Here is a 17,641-nt window from a genome sequence, read left to right as displayed (position 1 = left end):
TGTCTTCTCGTTTCCACTTCCATTGGCGAACTTGATCTCGCATCTTGTCTTCCACATGAACCAGCAGCTTGCCATAATGATGCCCTTGATAACCGATTTTTCAATGTCACTCTTCCTTTGTTGCTCATGAAACAATACAAGATCCTTGACATCGAAGATGAAGAAAGGAGTCGTTTTGCACCGGTCTTGTACACACTGCCAAATCTTGGCAGCCAACATACACTTGCAGAAAATATGTTCCACAGTCTCCACTTCGTCCCCACAAAAAACACAAATAGGGTCAGTTATGTTACAGTTACGAGCCAGCAAAGCTTCCGAAGTGGGGATCCTGTTCATAACCGCCCTCCATAAAAAAATGTTGCATTTCCTTGGAACCCATTTGCGCCATTCAAAAATGAACCTGCCACTAAAGTCCTGACCGGACATAATGAAATCTTTCACGTTTCTAACCGTCATGATACTGTTTCTACTACCAGACCACACCTACATGTCCACTCTACTTCCAATGACCACCCATTCCATCATTTTCTCGAGACTAACCAGCTCACCCTTCTCTTCATTGTTGGACGGTTTTTTGGTCCATTCCCATAAACAGTCATTATCTCATCCCCCAACAACCCTATCAGCCACCCTCGCCTTCTTATTCTTTTCGAGCTTGAATAGGAGAGGGTACCTAGATTTAAGTGGTTCCTCACACAACCACTTGTCCATCCAAAAACTAATATCTCGCTCGTTACCCACGACGCCTTTGAGTAAACAATTAATCCCTCTTCCAGCCACTTTAACCGACTCGAAACATTTAACAATGTTGTTCCATGTACCTGGTAAGTATTTGTTCACCGAGACGTGATGCCAACTTCTCTTTGTATCATGAATCGTTGCAATAACCCTTCTCCATAGGCTATTAGGTTCGTTTTTAAACCTCCACAACCATTTTTAAAGGAGTGCTACATTCGTGTCCCTTAATTTGCTGAGCCCGAGACCACCCATATCAACAGGTGAAGCAACTCTATCCCAAGCCACCCAATGAATTTTCCGGCCATCACTCGAGCTGCCCCAGAGAAACCTTCTTATTCGCACTTCAAGACAATCAATGACCTTCTGAGGAGCTTTATAAAGAGAGAAAGAATAAGTGGGTAAACTCTCCAGAACCGATTTAATCAAGATGATTCTGCCAGCCATAGACAGACTTGCAGCTCGCCAACGAGACAGTCTAGCTTCAAAAATATCTATAATAAAGTTCCAGTTAACTATCTTAATCATGTTTGCCCCGATCCAAACTCCCAAGTGTTTGAAGGGGAGCGTTCCATTTGCACAATTAACCATTTTGGCCATGCTAACCACCTCGTCACCCTTTACACCGATTCCATACAAGTTGGATTTTCCAAAATGTATCTTGAGTCCGGAACACATATTAAAAACCCTGAGCACCCTGACCACGTTTTTGAGATTCTCAAGATTCCAATCACCGAGCACCACACAATCATCCGCGTATAGCAAATGGGAAATCATAAGATTGTCTTTCCCGAACTCGACTCCTTTGACAAGACCTGCTCCAACAGCCCTCTTGAACATCACCGAGAGGGCCTCCATAACCAAGATAAACAAAAAGGGCGCGATTGGATCTCCCTGTCTCATCCCCTTGTAACATTGGAACTCGAAAGTGGGTGACCCATTTACCAAAATTGAAGACCTGGCTAACGACAGAATACCAAATATCCAACTGGACCACCTATCCGGGAACCCCATCCAGCCCATAACCGACATGAGAAACTTCTAATTAACATTATCGTATGCCTTGGCAAAACCAATTTTCAAAGCAAAAACTTTTCTGTCCTTTTTCTTGGCCCACGAAAATATTTCATTAAGTATTAGAGGCCCGACTATGATATTCCTATCCCCCAGAAAGGAGGTTTGATTAGAAGAGACAACCGATCTCACAACCTTCTTAAGTCGATTGGCTAAAACTTTTAAGACGGCTTTATTAATGATACCGCTCCCCAGAAGGGCGGTAATCATTCAGATCGTTGGGATCTTTAAGCTTAGGGATGAGGGTGATAAAGGACGACCCGCTCCCCAAGCTAATTTTCCCAGACACAAAGAATTCCTTAAATACAGTCACAAATTCGGCCTCCATATGGGACCAAAATCGTTTGACAAACCTGAAGTTAAATCCATCAGGCCCGGGGGCCTTGTCATCTCCGCATTCAAAAATGGCTTTTTTGATTTCCTCCTTGGAGAACGGCCCAATTAGACTTTCACCTTCTTCACTCGTCAATCTTGAACCAGCCAAATCTTTAAACTTTGGTCTGTCGACCCAATCTTCACGAAATTTATCCCAAGAAGTAAACCAAAGATATGTTTTTTGATCAGCTTTGGCTTATCTTCCCAAACCCCATTAATAACGAGGCCGGATGGTATGTGACTATGTGGCTATGTTGTCGTAGAAAAATGAAACGAAAGCTGTAGCGCATGATGACAATTTGGGAAAAGGAAATATAATGAAAGAAACCGTTCCGCGTCGGTTTTTTTTTTTTTTTTTTTGAGTACTAAAATATCCATAATGATAAAAAGCCTTTAAAAGCTTTTTTATTTTGACACCTTAATATCTATTAATTTAAACCTATTAAAAAGCTATTACTTCTAATGGAAAAGCTTTTTATATAGTTTTTTTTAATTAGAATCATATGTATTTGGAAAAAAGCTTTTTTGCAAAAGGTTGAGAAAGCTCAACCTATTCATCAAATAAGTCTTTTAACCCAATGATATCAATCTATTGTAAAGACTTTTTTTTCTCAAAAAAAGCTTTTCATTAAATACCATTGGAGATGCCCTAATATGTTAATGGTCCGTGAGGTAACTTAAGATGTAGATAGATCTTACTAGGTGAAACTCGTGCATTGCACCGGTCTATTTTTTGCACTACGTTATTCATTGTGAATGACATGCAATAAAAAAATATTATACCCAACAGTTGCACGTACTCGTTAAAACTAAAAATTTCCCATAAGTATTATTTTTTTTCTTTGTAATGTTATTAAGAATTTGAATGTAAATCTGCTTGTTAAGATATAATAATGTACTTAATTGTTATTATATAAAATCAATAATTATGATTATTCACAACTTATAATTTTTAATGATAAAAATCTACTTCATCAAAATATTGTTTAAAGAAAAAAAAAAATGATGTCCAAGGCGATGGAGATGGAGTCTCCCCACTTATAAGCCATTGATAAGAAGATGATATCATCAATCATTTTGATGATAGTCACTTGTCAAAAATAAATGATGTGATGCAAATAACATAAAAATCTCTATATATAATAAAAGAGAATTGTATTCTAAAGTTATTTTTAGAAAAAATATTATGTGGCATGTCTATATTTCTTTTCAAAATGTTTTATTTTATTTATGATGTCATATTTAGTATTGAACATTTTTAAAGATAAATAACCCATTAAATACTTATTTTAAATTTATATTTTTGATTGGAAATGTCTTACTCCAATAAGTATTTACATATAAATATTTTAAATTTCTATTTTTGATTGGAAATGTCTTATTATGTTTAATGCAATAAGTATTTATATATAAATATTATATTAGTTAGTTTAATATCTCCAAACTAAGTTATAAACTTATAATGTATTAAATAACAAAAGTTACATATATTTTTCTTTACATTTAATTTTTGTTTAAAATATTATTTAAAATGCCCGGGTTAAACCCGAGTTGATTACCTAGTATATGATATACATATCAATGAGATTGGTGACTCATTGTATTGATATAATTTCATACATATCTACGGTGTATTAGAAAGTCCTAAATTCGATTATAGACATTCAGAATACTTTAGAAACAAGAGTAAAAGAAGTTGTTGTTCAAAAGAAAGAATGATCTCAAAGTAAACTTTAGAACATTCTTATTTTGTGGAAATGTTACTGAAATTTTAATCGTAATAAAGTTTAAATTGATTTGGAATATAAAACCAACATATACCTTCATAGAAAAATTAAAGAAACTTTTATTATAAAATGAAAAAGTTTAGACTTTTGGATAAAGATTTACTTTTAATTAGAGTCACTAATCAAAATGCTTATGTTTTATTTTTTCTTTTTTACTTTCATAGTTTTACTCTTATCTAATAAGTCATTAATCATGGAAACTAATTTCTACAATTTATAGTTATAGCAAGTAATTATTTGAATGATATGAAAATAAAAAATAGTTCTTGAAATCTAAATTATTATTTTTTAAATTACTTTTTTGATTTTTATTTTAAAGTATCATTTTATTTTTTTATGTTATACATTGTTATCAAAATATAACTTTATATATAATAACATTATAGATATAAAAAAATAATAAATGGGTGAGAATTGGTTACACATACTTAGTTGTACATCGCTAGTATTTTAAGATCTTTAAATAATAGATACTAATAGGTATATGGTCTTAGAATTGAAAAAATAAATGATTGTAAAAATGACAACATCACTATTTTTCAACATCTTTTCTATGTTTATTAAATTATTAGTGTTCAGACCCGTCCAATGGACGGGTAGTCTCAAAATATATTAATCAAAGCTAAAAAAAATAGAATTCAAATATATTAAATAGATATACCGAAATCAACTTGGAAATTTGTTAGCTGAATTGTAACACCCCAATATTTTAAGGTAAATAAAAATTAACCTTTTAAGGTAAATAAAAATTAACCCTTTTCATAGTTTTGACACTAAATTAATTTCCTAGTATTTTGTTTTAAGTTAAGGGGTTAATTTAGTTGGAACTTTAGTGGTTAGCGGGTATTAAACCCACTAAAATTAGTATGGGACGTGGCCATCTGAGAAGAAAGCCAACCACATAGTGTTTGTGACTCATGTTTTCCCACTTCAAATTTCACTTCACTTCTAACTAACTCATCTCTCAAATTCTTCCAAAGTTCATGCAATTGAATCTTCAAATCATAAATTAAGGAATTGTAATCCCAGAATAACAACAATCATCTCCTATTGTATTAGAAATTGAAATTTGGGGCTTTCTTTGAGGTGGTGGTGGCTGAAATATTAAAGAAGAATTTCAATTTCAAAACCCTAATTCTTTGTCTCTCATTCTTGAGGTATTGTGTGAAGTCCCTCACTCGATGGTTTAACCCATAAGTGTAGAATATAACAAGTCAAGTATGCATTAGATTGGACTAGTATTACAAGATATATAAATGCAAGAATATATATAAAGTAATACGTAACTTAAGCAATATATAAAGATAAGCAAGTAAAGTAAATGGTGAGACACAATATAATTTTCAAGTGTATTTTATTTATTGATGTTAAATAAAATACAAGGTTGTTGCGGAACAAGATATTACAAAGTAAGTATCTAAACAACCTATGAATTACAAGTGATCTAATATTGCTAAATAAACTCCTTGTTCGAAATACTTAAAGTTGTGAAGTATAACAGTTTAGATCGAGAGTATTTAAGCAAAGACACCAAATTGCAAAAATGTGTAATTTGGATGAGGGAAATGACTTGGTATTTATAGGCAAAAAGAATAAATATAATATTATTTTTGTCGTACAAATATGGTTGTGTAAGTGCACGTCTATGTCAATAGAAGTCTAGATTGTTTGGGCTTATATTATAATATGTCTTTGTCATTGTAATTGTCATTAATTAACTTTGTGTTAGGGATGTGCACGGTTTGGTTTAAACCGGCTAAACCGTTTAAACCGAAATAACTGGACGGATTGGTCGGTTTAAAATCAAAAAATTAAACCGTCGGTTACCTTTTTAACAAACCGCTCTTATGGTTTGGTTTGTGGTTTTAGACTTTTATCAAACCGGTTTAATCAAACCGGACCATTTAATTATATCAATTGTATATATATATATATGTATATGTACATGTATATATTAATATTCAATATTATAACTTATAAATAACAAACTATTAGTTGATATGAAGTTGGACATATTCAATATCTAGATTTAAATTTTTTAAAGATACCATCCCTAAATCACCAAGTAATTAATATTTATATTTTTCAAAATACTTTGCGTTTCATTTTATGTATGAGTGAAACTTTTGCAATTTGGTATTACTAAAAACTTTTATATATGAACGTCAAAAGTATGATAACCGTTTAACCAGACCAAACCAAACGGTTAATGGTTTTGGTTGGTTTGGTTTGGCATAACAATTTGGGCGGATTGGTTTGAAAAAATGTTAAACCGTTTACATTGGTTTGGTTGAGATTTTTAGTAAAAACCGGCCAAACCGGACCACGCACATCCCTACTTTGTATTATGCATAGAATACTAGATTAAGTTTGAGTATTGAATGTATGATAATATTCTGCTAAGTGTGCATTACGACCTCGTAATTGCAGGGACAATTATGATGTGGACAATAGGAATACGACCCCGTAATTGCAGGGCCAATTACGAGCCAATCACCAATTATGACCTCGTAATTGTGACGGGCTGGGCTGGATTTGCGAGGGCGACTCGCTGAAGTCCAATCGGGTGTTTCCTATAAATACCAGAACCCTAACAGAGATTAAGGTCGAACATTTGTCGAATTTTCAAGCATATTTGTGTAGGTTAATAGGTCAAAGGTCGTTCCGCTAGCACGAAGAAGATATGCGAGACAACAGGTGATCTAGGGGCTTTCGTTGTGAATCACCACGTTAAAGAGAGGGATTCCGTACCTCTGGATAACGGGATCAAACTATTAACGATTGGCGTCAAGGAGACTTACAAGTAGTATCAGAGCCTCTTGGTTTCATACCGGAAGGTTACCAGATAGACAACATTGATTTAGGGTCGTTTAAACGTGATTCTTTCATGAGTTTACGACCGAAAATCTTGTCCGTGGTATATCTTGGTGTTTGCAGCCGTCGTTTGTGTGTTGTTAGCTTTTAGGGTTTTGAATTCAAGAAAATCATTGGACCAGTAGCGTTTGCGACCTCGCGGGCTCGTATTACCTCGTCCAACTCGTATTTCGACTTGGATAGCTAATTACGACCTCGCCAGTTCAATTGCGACCTCATTTTTCATTTGCGACCTCGTGAGCTCAATTACCACCTCACAGTTCAATTACGACCTCGAGATCTAATTGCGACCTCGTATTCTTGGACCTCATGAACTTTACGACCTCGTTTATTTTAAGCAGCTCGTGAACTTTACTAGCTTTAAGAAAATGACGTCACAGTTACCCGCAAACTATCAAGCATTGCTGAATCAAATGATTTTGATGGATCATGAAACCGGAAAGGCCAACTCACCACCAAAGTTGATAAGCCTTGACAGATACTTCAATTAGAAGGTCATATTCGAGTCATACTGTAGGCTGATGGATGTAAGGATGTGGATATGCATTACAAATGGTTATACTCCAACAGTAACAGGTGATCTTTCAAGTTTAGACAGTGCTAGGCTTGCTACATATGAGCAAATGGATGTTGATAAGAAGAAAGATTATGAAGCTGAAAGCAAGGCATTGGGTTCACTCCGAATGGCTCTCCAAGGGGAAGTTCTGCATCTGTTTGAAAAGTATGATACAACAAAAGGCTTATGGGATGCACTCAAAGAGCATTGTGAAGGTGACGCCGATCTCAAGAAGAGTAGGAAAGACTTGTTGAAGAAGCAGTATTATGTGTTCACTAGCTTCAAAGACGGGGCTATTCTTTTCCTAATACAGTATAAAAGTATGGATACAAATAACCACTAGGTAATATAGCCCATTGGCACCAACGACCACTTTTCTAAGAGGATCTTGAGTTCAAGTTTTGACAAAGGCAAACTTGAGATAATCAGATAATTATTAAGTGGTTGAGAGTCATCTAAACACTAGCCTGACTAGGGGACAAATGAGTACCAAATAATGCATAGGATCAGAGGGTTCTTATTGATCAATTACCCTTTTTTTTAATTGTTTGATATCGAGTTAATAAAATTAACATATATCCGGTTAATAAAATTAAGATTTATCTCTGCTTCTTTATCTATGTTGATATTACCTTATAATTGGGAAAACCCCTTCCTAAAATTTCAAAAGATGAATTTACGTACCCAAAATACATTCATCTTTATCCATTTATTTAAACATTTTCACCCAGTATACTTACAAAAAACTCATTCAAAAACAAAATAATAAAAATTGAAAGGGTGTAGCGCATAAGGCTAAGTGCGAAGGCCGTTAGCCGAGGGTGGAGCATGGCAGATAAAAGGCGGAGCTCGAGTCTATTACTAATCGCTTATGACTTATGACCCATTATAATCTATCACCTCTAAAGCTATCTTTCGTTAAGACATTTAGATGAAGCTATATCCTATTATCATTGGGTACTCATTCTCACATTTGAAAATAAATAAAAAGAAAAAAAAGTTAAAAAAATTAGAAGGGGAAAAATAGGGATAAATAACCTATGGTTGAGATTTATATTATTGTTATAATTTTATTTTGATACAGACATAGGATATCTTTTTCTTAAACGGGATATAATGGTTGATGATACGTGGTTTAAATTTGGTAAACGGGTTACAATCTATACGGTATGAAATAAATTGCGGTTAAAGTAAATCGATGATCGAAGCTAAATTAAAATAAACGATAACGATAAATATAATATATGTTTAGTTAGAGTTTTGGATTTACCTTAAATTTTTATAATCAAATCAAAATCGGAAGTTGTAAGTATAGTATATGACGACAAGTACCCTTATGATTTCGAATCAAAAACTCAAATTTTTAAAGTCTTCATGTTAATAACATATTATAAGTAATAGAAATTGAAGAATTGAGAAAAAAAACCAATTAATTAATTAATGAGAAAACGATCAATCAAATAAAGTTATAATGTCATTTGTATTAATAAGCCGAATTTGATTATAAGTCTAATAAGGAAATTGAATCTATATACAATTTAAAATAAAACTAATTTAATAATATAAATAAATAAAAAGTACACGTGTAACGTGTCGATCAAAGATTATGTCATGTGTCGTTTTAAGAACATTTCAATCATGTTTTAATTTATTGGTAGATAAGTTTTATTTAGATGTAACTACTTTAGCTTTTAATTAAAAGAAAAATCTCTAAATTAAAACACTGCTTCCAGGTAGCGTTTCGGGAGCTACTAGTTTGGATGAAACTTTTAGTTTCCAAAACCAAACAAAATCCTTTCAAAGTTATAGCTACAACTACTATTTAAACACCTCTAAAAATAAAAACTTTAATTAACATTTTTTTTAAATGCTACAATTTACAACTAAAAATTACGGTTACAAACTACAACTGATTTTATAAAACGTAACCATTAACTGCATGTTGGATCTTTCTTCGCTACTTACAAGTTACAAACATCTGTTCCTCATTTAAATTGTACTTAAAAGAAAACGAGGGAAACGAAGTTTTGATTCCAATCTTTTCAAGTTAAAATAAAACGAGGGAAACATCTGTTCATTATTATTATTGTTGTTGTTATTATTTGAATTATTTCCTTCGTAAAAGAAGGAAGCAGATCCAGATTTTGCAGGAGGAGTAGAAAATAAACGACCCAATGATTGAGACGCCGACGCCCTTTGGGTATTGGTTCCTCTAAAGTTAACACTCCTATTAATTGCGGGTGAATTCTCTGGAGCCTCTAAGTCGTGAATTCTGACTTCTTGACTTCTAGATCATTAGCTCCCGCTTCCTATCATTATAGACTCTAAAATATCGAATCTAGCGATATTTTCTGATTGTGTCGTTGCTAATTGTTCATGCAAACCTTTAATCATGGAAGCAACATCTGGGTTAGCGTTTGTTTCGCCACGATTAGTTCTTACCTGTGATCCTGCAAATGGATCTAAATAGGGTTCTGGCTCCTTAGGCATCGGGCCAATTGGATCATATCCTGCACATGAACCATCAACAGCTTTTCCAGTGTTCCTGTTATTATTACTCTTTGGAGGCTTGATTAAATTCTTCAAAGTTGTAGATCCAGAAACAACAGAAGAAGCATTTTGAGAGTCAACATTCTTAGCAGATTAATTTGGTAAAAATTCTTGAAATCAAGATTAAGATAATGTGATTAAATTGCAAGAACACCTTTTTACCCCACAGTAGGCGCCAAATTGTTTCGGTCAAAAATTACCTAAGATAATTTTAGAAAGGATTTTAGACAACTAATGAACCGAACATTTGTAAGTGGGGTTTGGTGTTCAAGGATCTTCAAATAAAAAAGAAACTTTTCTTATCAAAAATAGATAAACTAAGAGTTTGTACTAAAAACGAGTTTGAAAAGATCTTTGAGATCGAAATATTTTTAGTAAATAAGAAAACGGTTGAAGATAATGTAAAGTAAAGCAAAATAATGTATAAATCTTAACGAAATGAAAATAAAAGTAAAGACACCAGAATTTTGTTGACGATGAAAAACCCTTGATCCAATTAAGTGATCTTAGGTAAAAAACCCCGGGAGGATGCAATCGACCCTTCCTATGTTCTTTTTTTATTTTCGTTGATTACAATACAGTGAATGAGTGAGTGATTTGATCGGAGTAATGAAAAATAAAGCAGTGAATGAGTGTGTGTGTGTGTGATTACAAGTGTGAGTACTGAATGCTAAGTGTCTAGACTTCGATCAATCACTCAATATTTATAATGTAAAGATCTAACTAACTATCCGAAATATCGGGGATCTTCTGCGTCTTGTTAATCAACGTGTTGAAGTGGGAATATAGACGTTGAGTCTCCTTTGACACGTTTATTCTTCCATTTTGTTCCGATATTCAAGGGATTGCATATTGACTCTCTCATGAAATCTGTTGCATAAGTGTTGATACACATTTTCGACCGTTAGCCATTTCCTGAATATCCTGTATCTTGATTATAGAATCCAGGATCCTGCAAAACATTAAGATATTATCGTGTACAACAGAAACTTATGTCAGTGATATCTTTGTTCAGGATCATAGTTACTAAAAATCCGACCCTAAACACAAACTATAACACTTGGAACCCTATATCTTCATACAAGTATAAGCTTTTATGACTTAAATATATGAAGATCAAATATTGATATTATCGTAAATCCCGTGTTTAATTTTAAACACGGGTCTAAAATCTAGTACATAACTATATGTATATATGTAACAAACTATAAATCCTAATAACCTAACATATTTAAAATAAATATAAAACTCAAGAAAATTCATAAAAAAAACCTTAAATATAAATTAACTAAAGTACAGATCAAGATATGTAAGTTATAAAATGTAAATTTTTTAGTTTAATCCGGATAATGTACAGATATTGTACTAGTTTTCTAGAACTACGACTGTAGTAATATTATTTACACTCATCTTTATCTATTTAGTTATCTACCTATAACTAAGTGAGAAGTTGTGTCTTATCTATATCTTAACTGTAGCCTCCACCTCAGCATTAATCCTAGGTGTCAGACAACCTTACTTACATGGCAGTCTTTAAATGAATTCACATGCGGCCATCAAGATATCAGTCTATTCATTTTGAAATACTGAAATAGTCAACATTCTGTTTGATTCAATGCAACTAGTATAGCTGACCCTCATATCCAAATATGCATTACTATATAAATAAATTACTAACCTTGCTTCCCTTGAATTATACATTTTCCATACACATAACGTTACTTGAAGATACATCTTATGTTTGAGTTAGGCACCTTATGTTTGAGTTAGGCACGTTTAAGTCATGTCTTTCCGAAATTCGGTACTAGTCGGGATTTGGTACCGAAGTCCCGGTTCCATACCGATTCATATGGGATCGGGATCGGTACCCACTTTTTATCAATTTCGGGATCGGTACCATCAGTACCGGGACTGGTACGTGACGGTACCAATCCCACGCCCATCCCTAGTCTTAACTAGGTCTGCCTAGAATGTCCACTTGCATTCCCCAATTACATCTTACCTCTTCTATTACAATATTTTATGTTACTATTGTAAATAATCAAGATGATAGTTGTTGGTATTTTATTTATTGTTCTATGTGTAGTGGTCGTTTTTGTAACAATTTGATTCAAATTATTACGTGTCATCTAAAAAAATGATTATCTAAAAGAAAAAGTTATTAGAGTGCATGTAAACACATAAAAATGTGTAACCTCCAAAACCACTTTACTATATAAAAGAGTGACATGGTTAAAGTTGTGTTATATATATGCATAAAATGTAATTTATAATGTATCCCTTTTGGCTTTTAAATTATTAACCACTATGACTTTTAATTGTTTTTGTTACATAACGAGTCACCGCAAAAAAATGTTGTTTTAATTTAAGTTAAATTTATGTTAATGTTTAGTTATTTGAGGGTGGACGTGATATGTAAGGAGACAAGGTGGTGATCGACCGGTGACCGGTTGGAACAACACCCGCCCTATAGGTACTTATGTGATATTGCCCCCTATGATATTATAGTTTAAAAAATGGTATGTGAGGGGTTACATATTTAAGCTTGGGTATGAGACAACCTTATACTCCATTTCCTACCCCCTCACATAATAATATTTTATTATATATTGTTTAATGAATAAATGTCTGGGCCCTATGATTTTTATGGTTTAAAAAATTAATATGTAAATATCCGGCATTTAAACTTATGTACCTAGCAGCCTTATATTCCGATCCCCTATATATAATCGATTTAAATATTTGACAATTTAACAAGGATGCAATGCAGATGTCAACAAAAAAAACCAGGGTTTCAATGTAAATAAAGAAAACAAAGGAATATAGGATAGGAGTGAGTATATGTAAATCCCAATAAATAAATTCACACTTTTTGTCGCCAATTTGGGCATTAGGGTTTCTCAGGCGTGAAAGCATTCGACATGGGTCAGATCAAAAGAAGTTGGTAATTCATCCATATATGATATATGATATAATTTTTATATTATTATGTTTGTATATGTATTTTGTTTAATTGTTAGAGATAGATATTTCATTAACTTTTGATGATCATTTAACAGCAATTTTAGTCCTCCTCCTCGGCGCAATAAGAGGATACGTACTATGAAACTTCCCGGTGATGATGATGTAAGAATCAATGCATATTATTATTATTATTGTTGTTGTTGTTGTTATCTGTAATAGCCCGATTCTTTTATTTTAATTAGGGGTGTTTCAGTTAGCTTATGTTTTGGCTTTTCTCAACAAAAGAATGAAAACTAAAAAGGTATGCTTGGTCTTTGGAAGATCAGAACATAAAACAATGATAAAAAAAAATAAATAAGTACTCGAAATATGATCGAAAAAAACACATGACATATGAATTCATCTAGCAAACTAATTAATAATCAAATATATATTAAAATGCAATCACAAATAAAAACTTACTTGAGATATTTCTATATTTTGATTTTGAGATATAAGATCTTTAGGCTTTTTGGTGTGGATGATCCATTGAACTCTAGAAAGATTATTTTTTTATCTTGAAAGTATGAAGGGTTTTTTGTATTTGTGGTTAATAAGTAGCATGGGAGACTGTAAACTACTAGTACCGGATTTAACCTAAATGGGCTGGATAATTGGCTTTGGATATGGGCTAAGTGGAGTCGGTTTTAAGTGGTACTAAGTGGGATTCACGGAAATTCCCAATACCGATCCCGAAAACTTTCAAAAGTAGTTACGCTCGGGATCCGGTACCACTTCGGCACTTCCCAGTACCGGGACAAGATTGGGATTTGGTATTTTTGGCTTATCTCTAACCATTGTTAGTTTAGATCGTGGTTGTTTTAATGGGTTGGTGGGTTGTAGATGAGTTTGGAAAGTCAACCCAAACCCAACACATTTATTAAACATGCTAGTCTTGTCATCTCATTATCCCAAACCTGCTTATATTTGTGTCATGTATGAAACTGCCTATTTTAGACTTCAGTTGTTACTTTTAAATTTTAATCTACTTATTCTTTTGAGTTTCCATTCTTTTTTAACCATGTGTTCTCATGATGGGATTTTCTAGTGGATCAACGCGGTAAAAAGAAAAAAAAGAGAAAGAAGAGAAAGCAACACAAATGTTGGTGGACAATGTATGCATTTATATTTGATGTGCTAGGCTTTTTTTTTTGTCCGTGTTTCACCAACTTATCCTTGTTATTGTTCAAATAGGGGATTCAATTGAAATTCCACTGGATTTATATAAGGATATTATGAAAGCAAACACTATCAGGAAGCAATTGGAGACTCACCCAGATGACAAGAATCTCCAGTGCATGTTAGATTCTGTTGAAGACGATATTCCCATTTTCGTGGACTACTATAAGGATATCAAAGTTCTCCCACGTTGCTGGAAATAGTATGTTTCACTCGGGTCTTTATATCGTTATTTAGTATATGCTTGTAAACTACTTGTGTAAATACTCATAACACATTCCTGTTTTTTTGCAGTGACCCTGCCACTGCAAGCACCCTTGTGCCAAAGAAGAGTCTTATATTAACGGACATTGATTTTATTAGTTCTGATTCTCCAAAGAGGCATGGTATGCATTCCAATTCTTTGTATTGGTGATCTCATTCTTATAGAATGATGTTACATGTCATGAAATAAAAAGCAATATCTAGTAAGTGTGTTCATTCACTTTCCTTTGTTAATTGTTTTGTGTGCACGTTGTTTAGATCTGGTTATAGACTAACACTAGGACATGATCTCTTAATGCTATTATATCTCGCATGAAAGACGCAGAGGAGGTAAGAGTGACATGGATTGGTAAAGTGTGATATAGTTGTTATCTGTAGATTAGGTATACACAATTAATATGATGGATAATTATTTTTCCTTGTCTATGTTATATGGTTAAGCCAGTGCATACAAATGAAATACTTGTATAAATAAGAACAATGTTGCTATTTCAGTATGATTCGGCATGTAAAATTGTAAGTTTGATGCTCTTGACAAATTTATCCAACACATTTATGTTCTGTTTTAGCTTTTTAAGTGATACAGTGTCTAGTGTATTTGCTGTGCACGGTGTATATGCATACAATATGGTATGTTCACATGAGTTAATGCATGGATGGTGACTTGGTATGTTCATATCTTTGTTTTTCAGGGTTTTCACCACCTCCGTATGACCTATTGGATACCAACCGGAAGCACCCTAATACGGAAGTAGTTCCCTTGAATGCTGACGAGGAGAAAATCTGGCTTCAGTTTCTAGAATTTGCTAAAAAGACGGTGTGTAAATACAAATCCTGCAATGGTTTAACACTTTCATATTCATTTCTATGGCACAATCATTGTTTTGATGACATCTTTCATGTGTATTGCGGCCTAGACTTGTCTCAATATCTCTGAGGGATTCCTGTATAGAGAAAGAAAAAAGGACTGTTCCACTTGATAACCCCATTGTTGGTCTTATTGGTAACTTTGCCGTTGATACCTTCAACCAGGCTTTTGAGATGGTATGATTATAACTGCTTTGAACCTTCTAGCCTAGGTTTTTTTTTATTGTATGCATTATATTTAATGGTAAGCATGTTTATGCTGTCAGCTTATTAAGGAGGGTGAGCACAACCGTATCCATTTTCCTGAATTCAAGGAGTGCAGATATATAAAAATGACCGGGTATTATTACTTTTACCTGACCTTAATAGCATGCGAAGAAGGCTTACCTGGCATCTATGAAACAAAAGTTGAATGCACAAGTATATCAGGCGAGAGAACTTTGAGCCATTTTGTTTCGACTTATCCTAAATCAGAATGTACGCATTATTTGGAGTTTCTAATGCTTTTAAAACTCATATATTTTTTTTTATATATTAATTCCCAATTACATTACTGCAAACATGCAATTCTTCATAATACGGGACGTGTATTAGCTCTACAGTTTTTCATATTATGTAGCTGAAGTATCCCTATAGGTGGTTGTGCCCTGGTTGTGCCGATTCATTGGTGTGAAATGAGCTGATTTTTATCTAATGTTCTGACTCTAAAAGTTCAATAAAGTTGGCTAAAAAACGAAATTCGTTTTATCAAAAGTTTGGTTAACTTATTTCTGAAGAAAATTTTTGAGCTTGATAAGGATCTATTGGAAACACTTCCTCAAGGGCTTCTATAAAAGAACTCATAGCAAAATAAGTACTTTTATGAATGAGGTGTTTGGATATTTGAAGTCGTTTATAATAAATTAAAAAAACTAATTATTTCCATGTAACAATATAGTGTTTGCTATCATATCATATATAAGTATATAACATATTAAATTATACACGTGAGAAGGATGTGTTTGTGGGTCAATCTAGCATGAAACTTAGGAATTAAAAATTTCCCGCCACCTCTGATATTATGTGATCTACTTTGCTTCTTCTTAATTCTCTAGTATTTGACCATGTGTGTCATAAATATCTGGCTGTAGATAGTTGCTCTGATAGTGAAGATGATTGGTCTGATCCCGAAGAAAAAATAACTATTCGCGGGATGGAGCTTAGGAGGAAGGACGTTACTTGTATGGGTTATGACTACTATACCCCATTTGGTAATTTGTTAATGATGGTAAATAATAACCCATGGAGTGGGATACTTGCAGTGTAAATCTGATGCAGTTTGCGGTTCTAACTTTTCAGGATTTGATGGTCCTTAACTTTTATGGTGCTGCATGGGTCTAGTTGCAAGAAGTTGGTAGACATAAAGATGTGAAGTATGGTTAAAGATTTAATTGTTCAAAAGTAGCTATCAGGAAGGCTTAAGTTGGTTTGATGAACTGTCATCTAACATGTCTCTATTTTGAAACTTTATAGGCTTTTCGCACACTCCTAGTACTAGTTTGTTTAACGAATGGGTGGTGCTTTTTAAGCTGTAACTTATACCTTACCCACTACAAGTAAATTGTTATTACCTTTTTGTCCTTATTGGTAATATTTAATTAAACCCTATTAATTGCTACATTTACACTTCTTTTCATCTACTCATGTCGACAGATCATAAAATTTTCTCAAGTGGTTTGATGAACTGTCATCTAACATGTCTCTATTTTGAAACTTTATAGGCTTTTCGCACACTCCTAGTACTAGTTTGTCTAACGAATGGAAGGTGATTTTTAAGTTGTACTCGTAACATTTACTTTACCCACTACAAGTAATTTGTTATTACCGTTTTGTTCTTATTGATAATATCTAATAAACCCTATCAATTGCTCTATTTACACTTCTTTCCGTCTACTGATGTCGACAAAACATAAAATTTTACACATATTAACTTCAAAATTACGGATGCACTAAATTTTTTTTTTGAACGGCAGTATAAGTATTATTGAAAGAAGAAGTACAGTTAAAAAAAAATAATAAAGAAACAAGCCACTTAACACACCTCAAAAAGAGATGATGAATTACTAAAACAAAGGCCAAAACAATCTGGCTAAAAAAAATCAAACGCAACCTAAATAAATCATCGGTCCGAGCAAATATCAACACCCAAGTGTCACCCAACTTGCATGGGGTTTATTACCCAATCCGACCATGCAACACGGTGATTTTTACCCCTGTTTGTTATCCACAAAAACGAAGTGGACAACCATGGCGTTAAATACATCAGGACTTTTTTCGCGTGTCTTATTGTGAATGAAGTTGTTTCTTGCTTTCCAAAGGAGCCACCACCATGTAAACA

The 17,641-nt window shown here is 33.4% G+C and overlaps 1 protein-coding gene across 2 annotated transcripts; it reads left to right on the top strand.

Annotated features, from left to right (window-relative positions):
- Positions 1-12,722: 12,722 nt before the first annotated feature.
- Positions 12,723-15,841, top strand: LOC122592529. 2 transcript variants are annotated; one of them, XM_043764781.1, is made up of 8 exons: positions 12,723-12,895; positions 13,011-13,077; positions 14,003-14,069; positions 14,149-14,335; positions 14,428-14,519; positions 15,090-15,214; positions 15,315-15,441; positions 15,531-15,841. In XM_043764781.1, exons 1-7 carry the CDS (start codon positions 12,873-12,875, stop codon positions 15,375-15,377), a joined length of 624 nt encoding a protein of 207 aa, XP_043620716.1. In that variant the 5' UTR covers positions 12,723-12,872; the 3' UTR covers positions 15,378-15,441; positions 15,531-15,841. The 2 variants fall into 2 exon arrangements, with proteins under 2 accessions (XP_043620716.1, XP_043620715.1); XM_043764780.1 differs by lacking the exon at positions 15,531-15,841 and having other exon boundaries at positions 15,090-15,383.
- Positions 15,842-17,641: the final 1,800 nt, after the last annotated feature.

Source organism: Erigeron canadensis, chromosome 3 (assembly GCF_010389155.1).
Source record: "Erigeron canadensis isolate Cc75 chromosome 3, C_canadensis_v1, whole genome shotgun sequence".
Classification (NCBI taxonomy): Eukaryota; Viridiplantae; Streptophyta; class Magnoliopsida; order Asterales; family Asteraceae; genus Erigeron; species Erigeron canadensis.
Note: the sequence above shows the minus strand (reverse complement) of the source record. Positions and strands in the feature narration are given on the sequence as shown.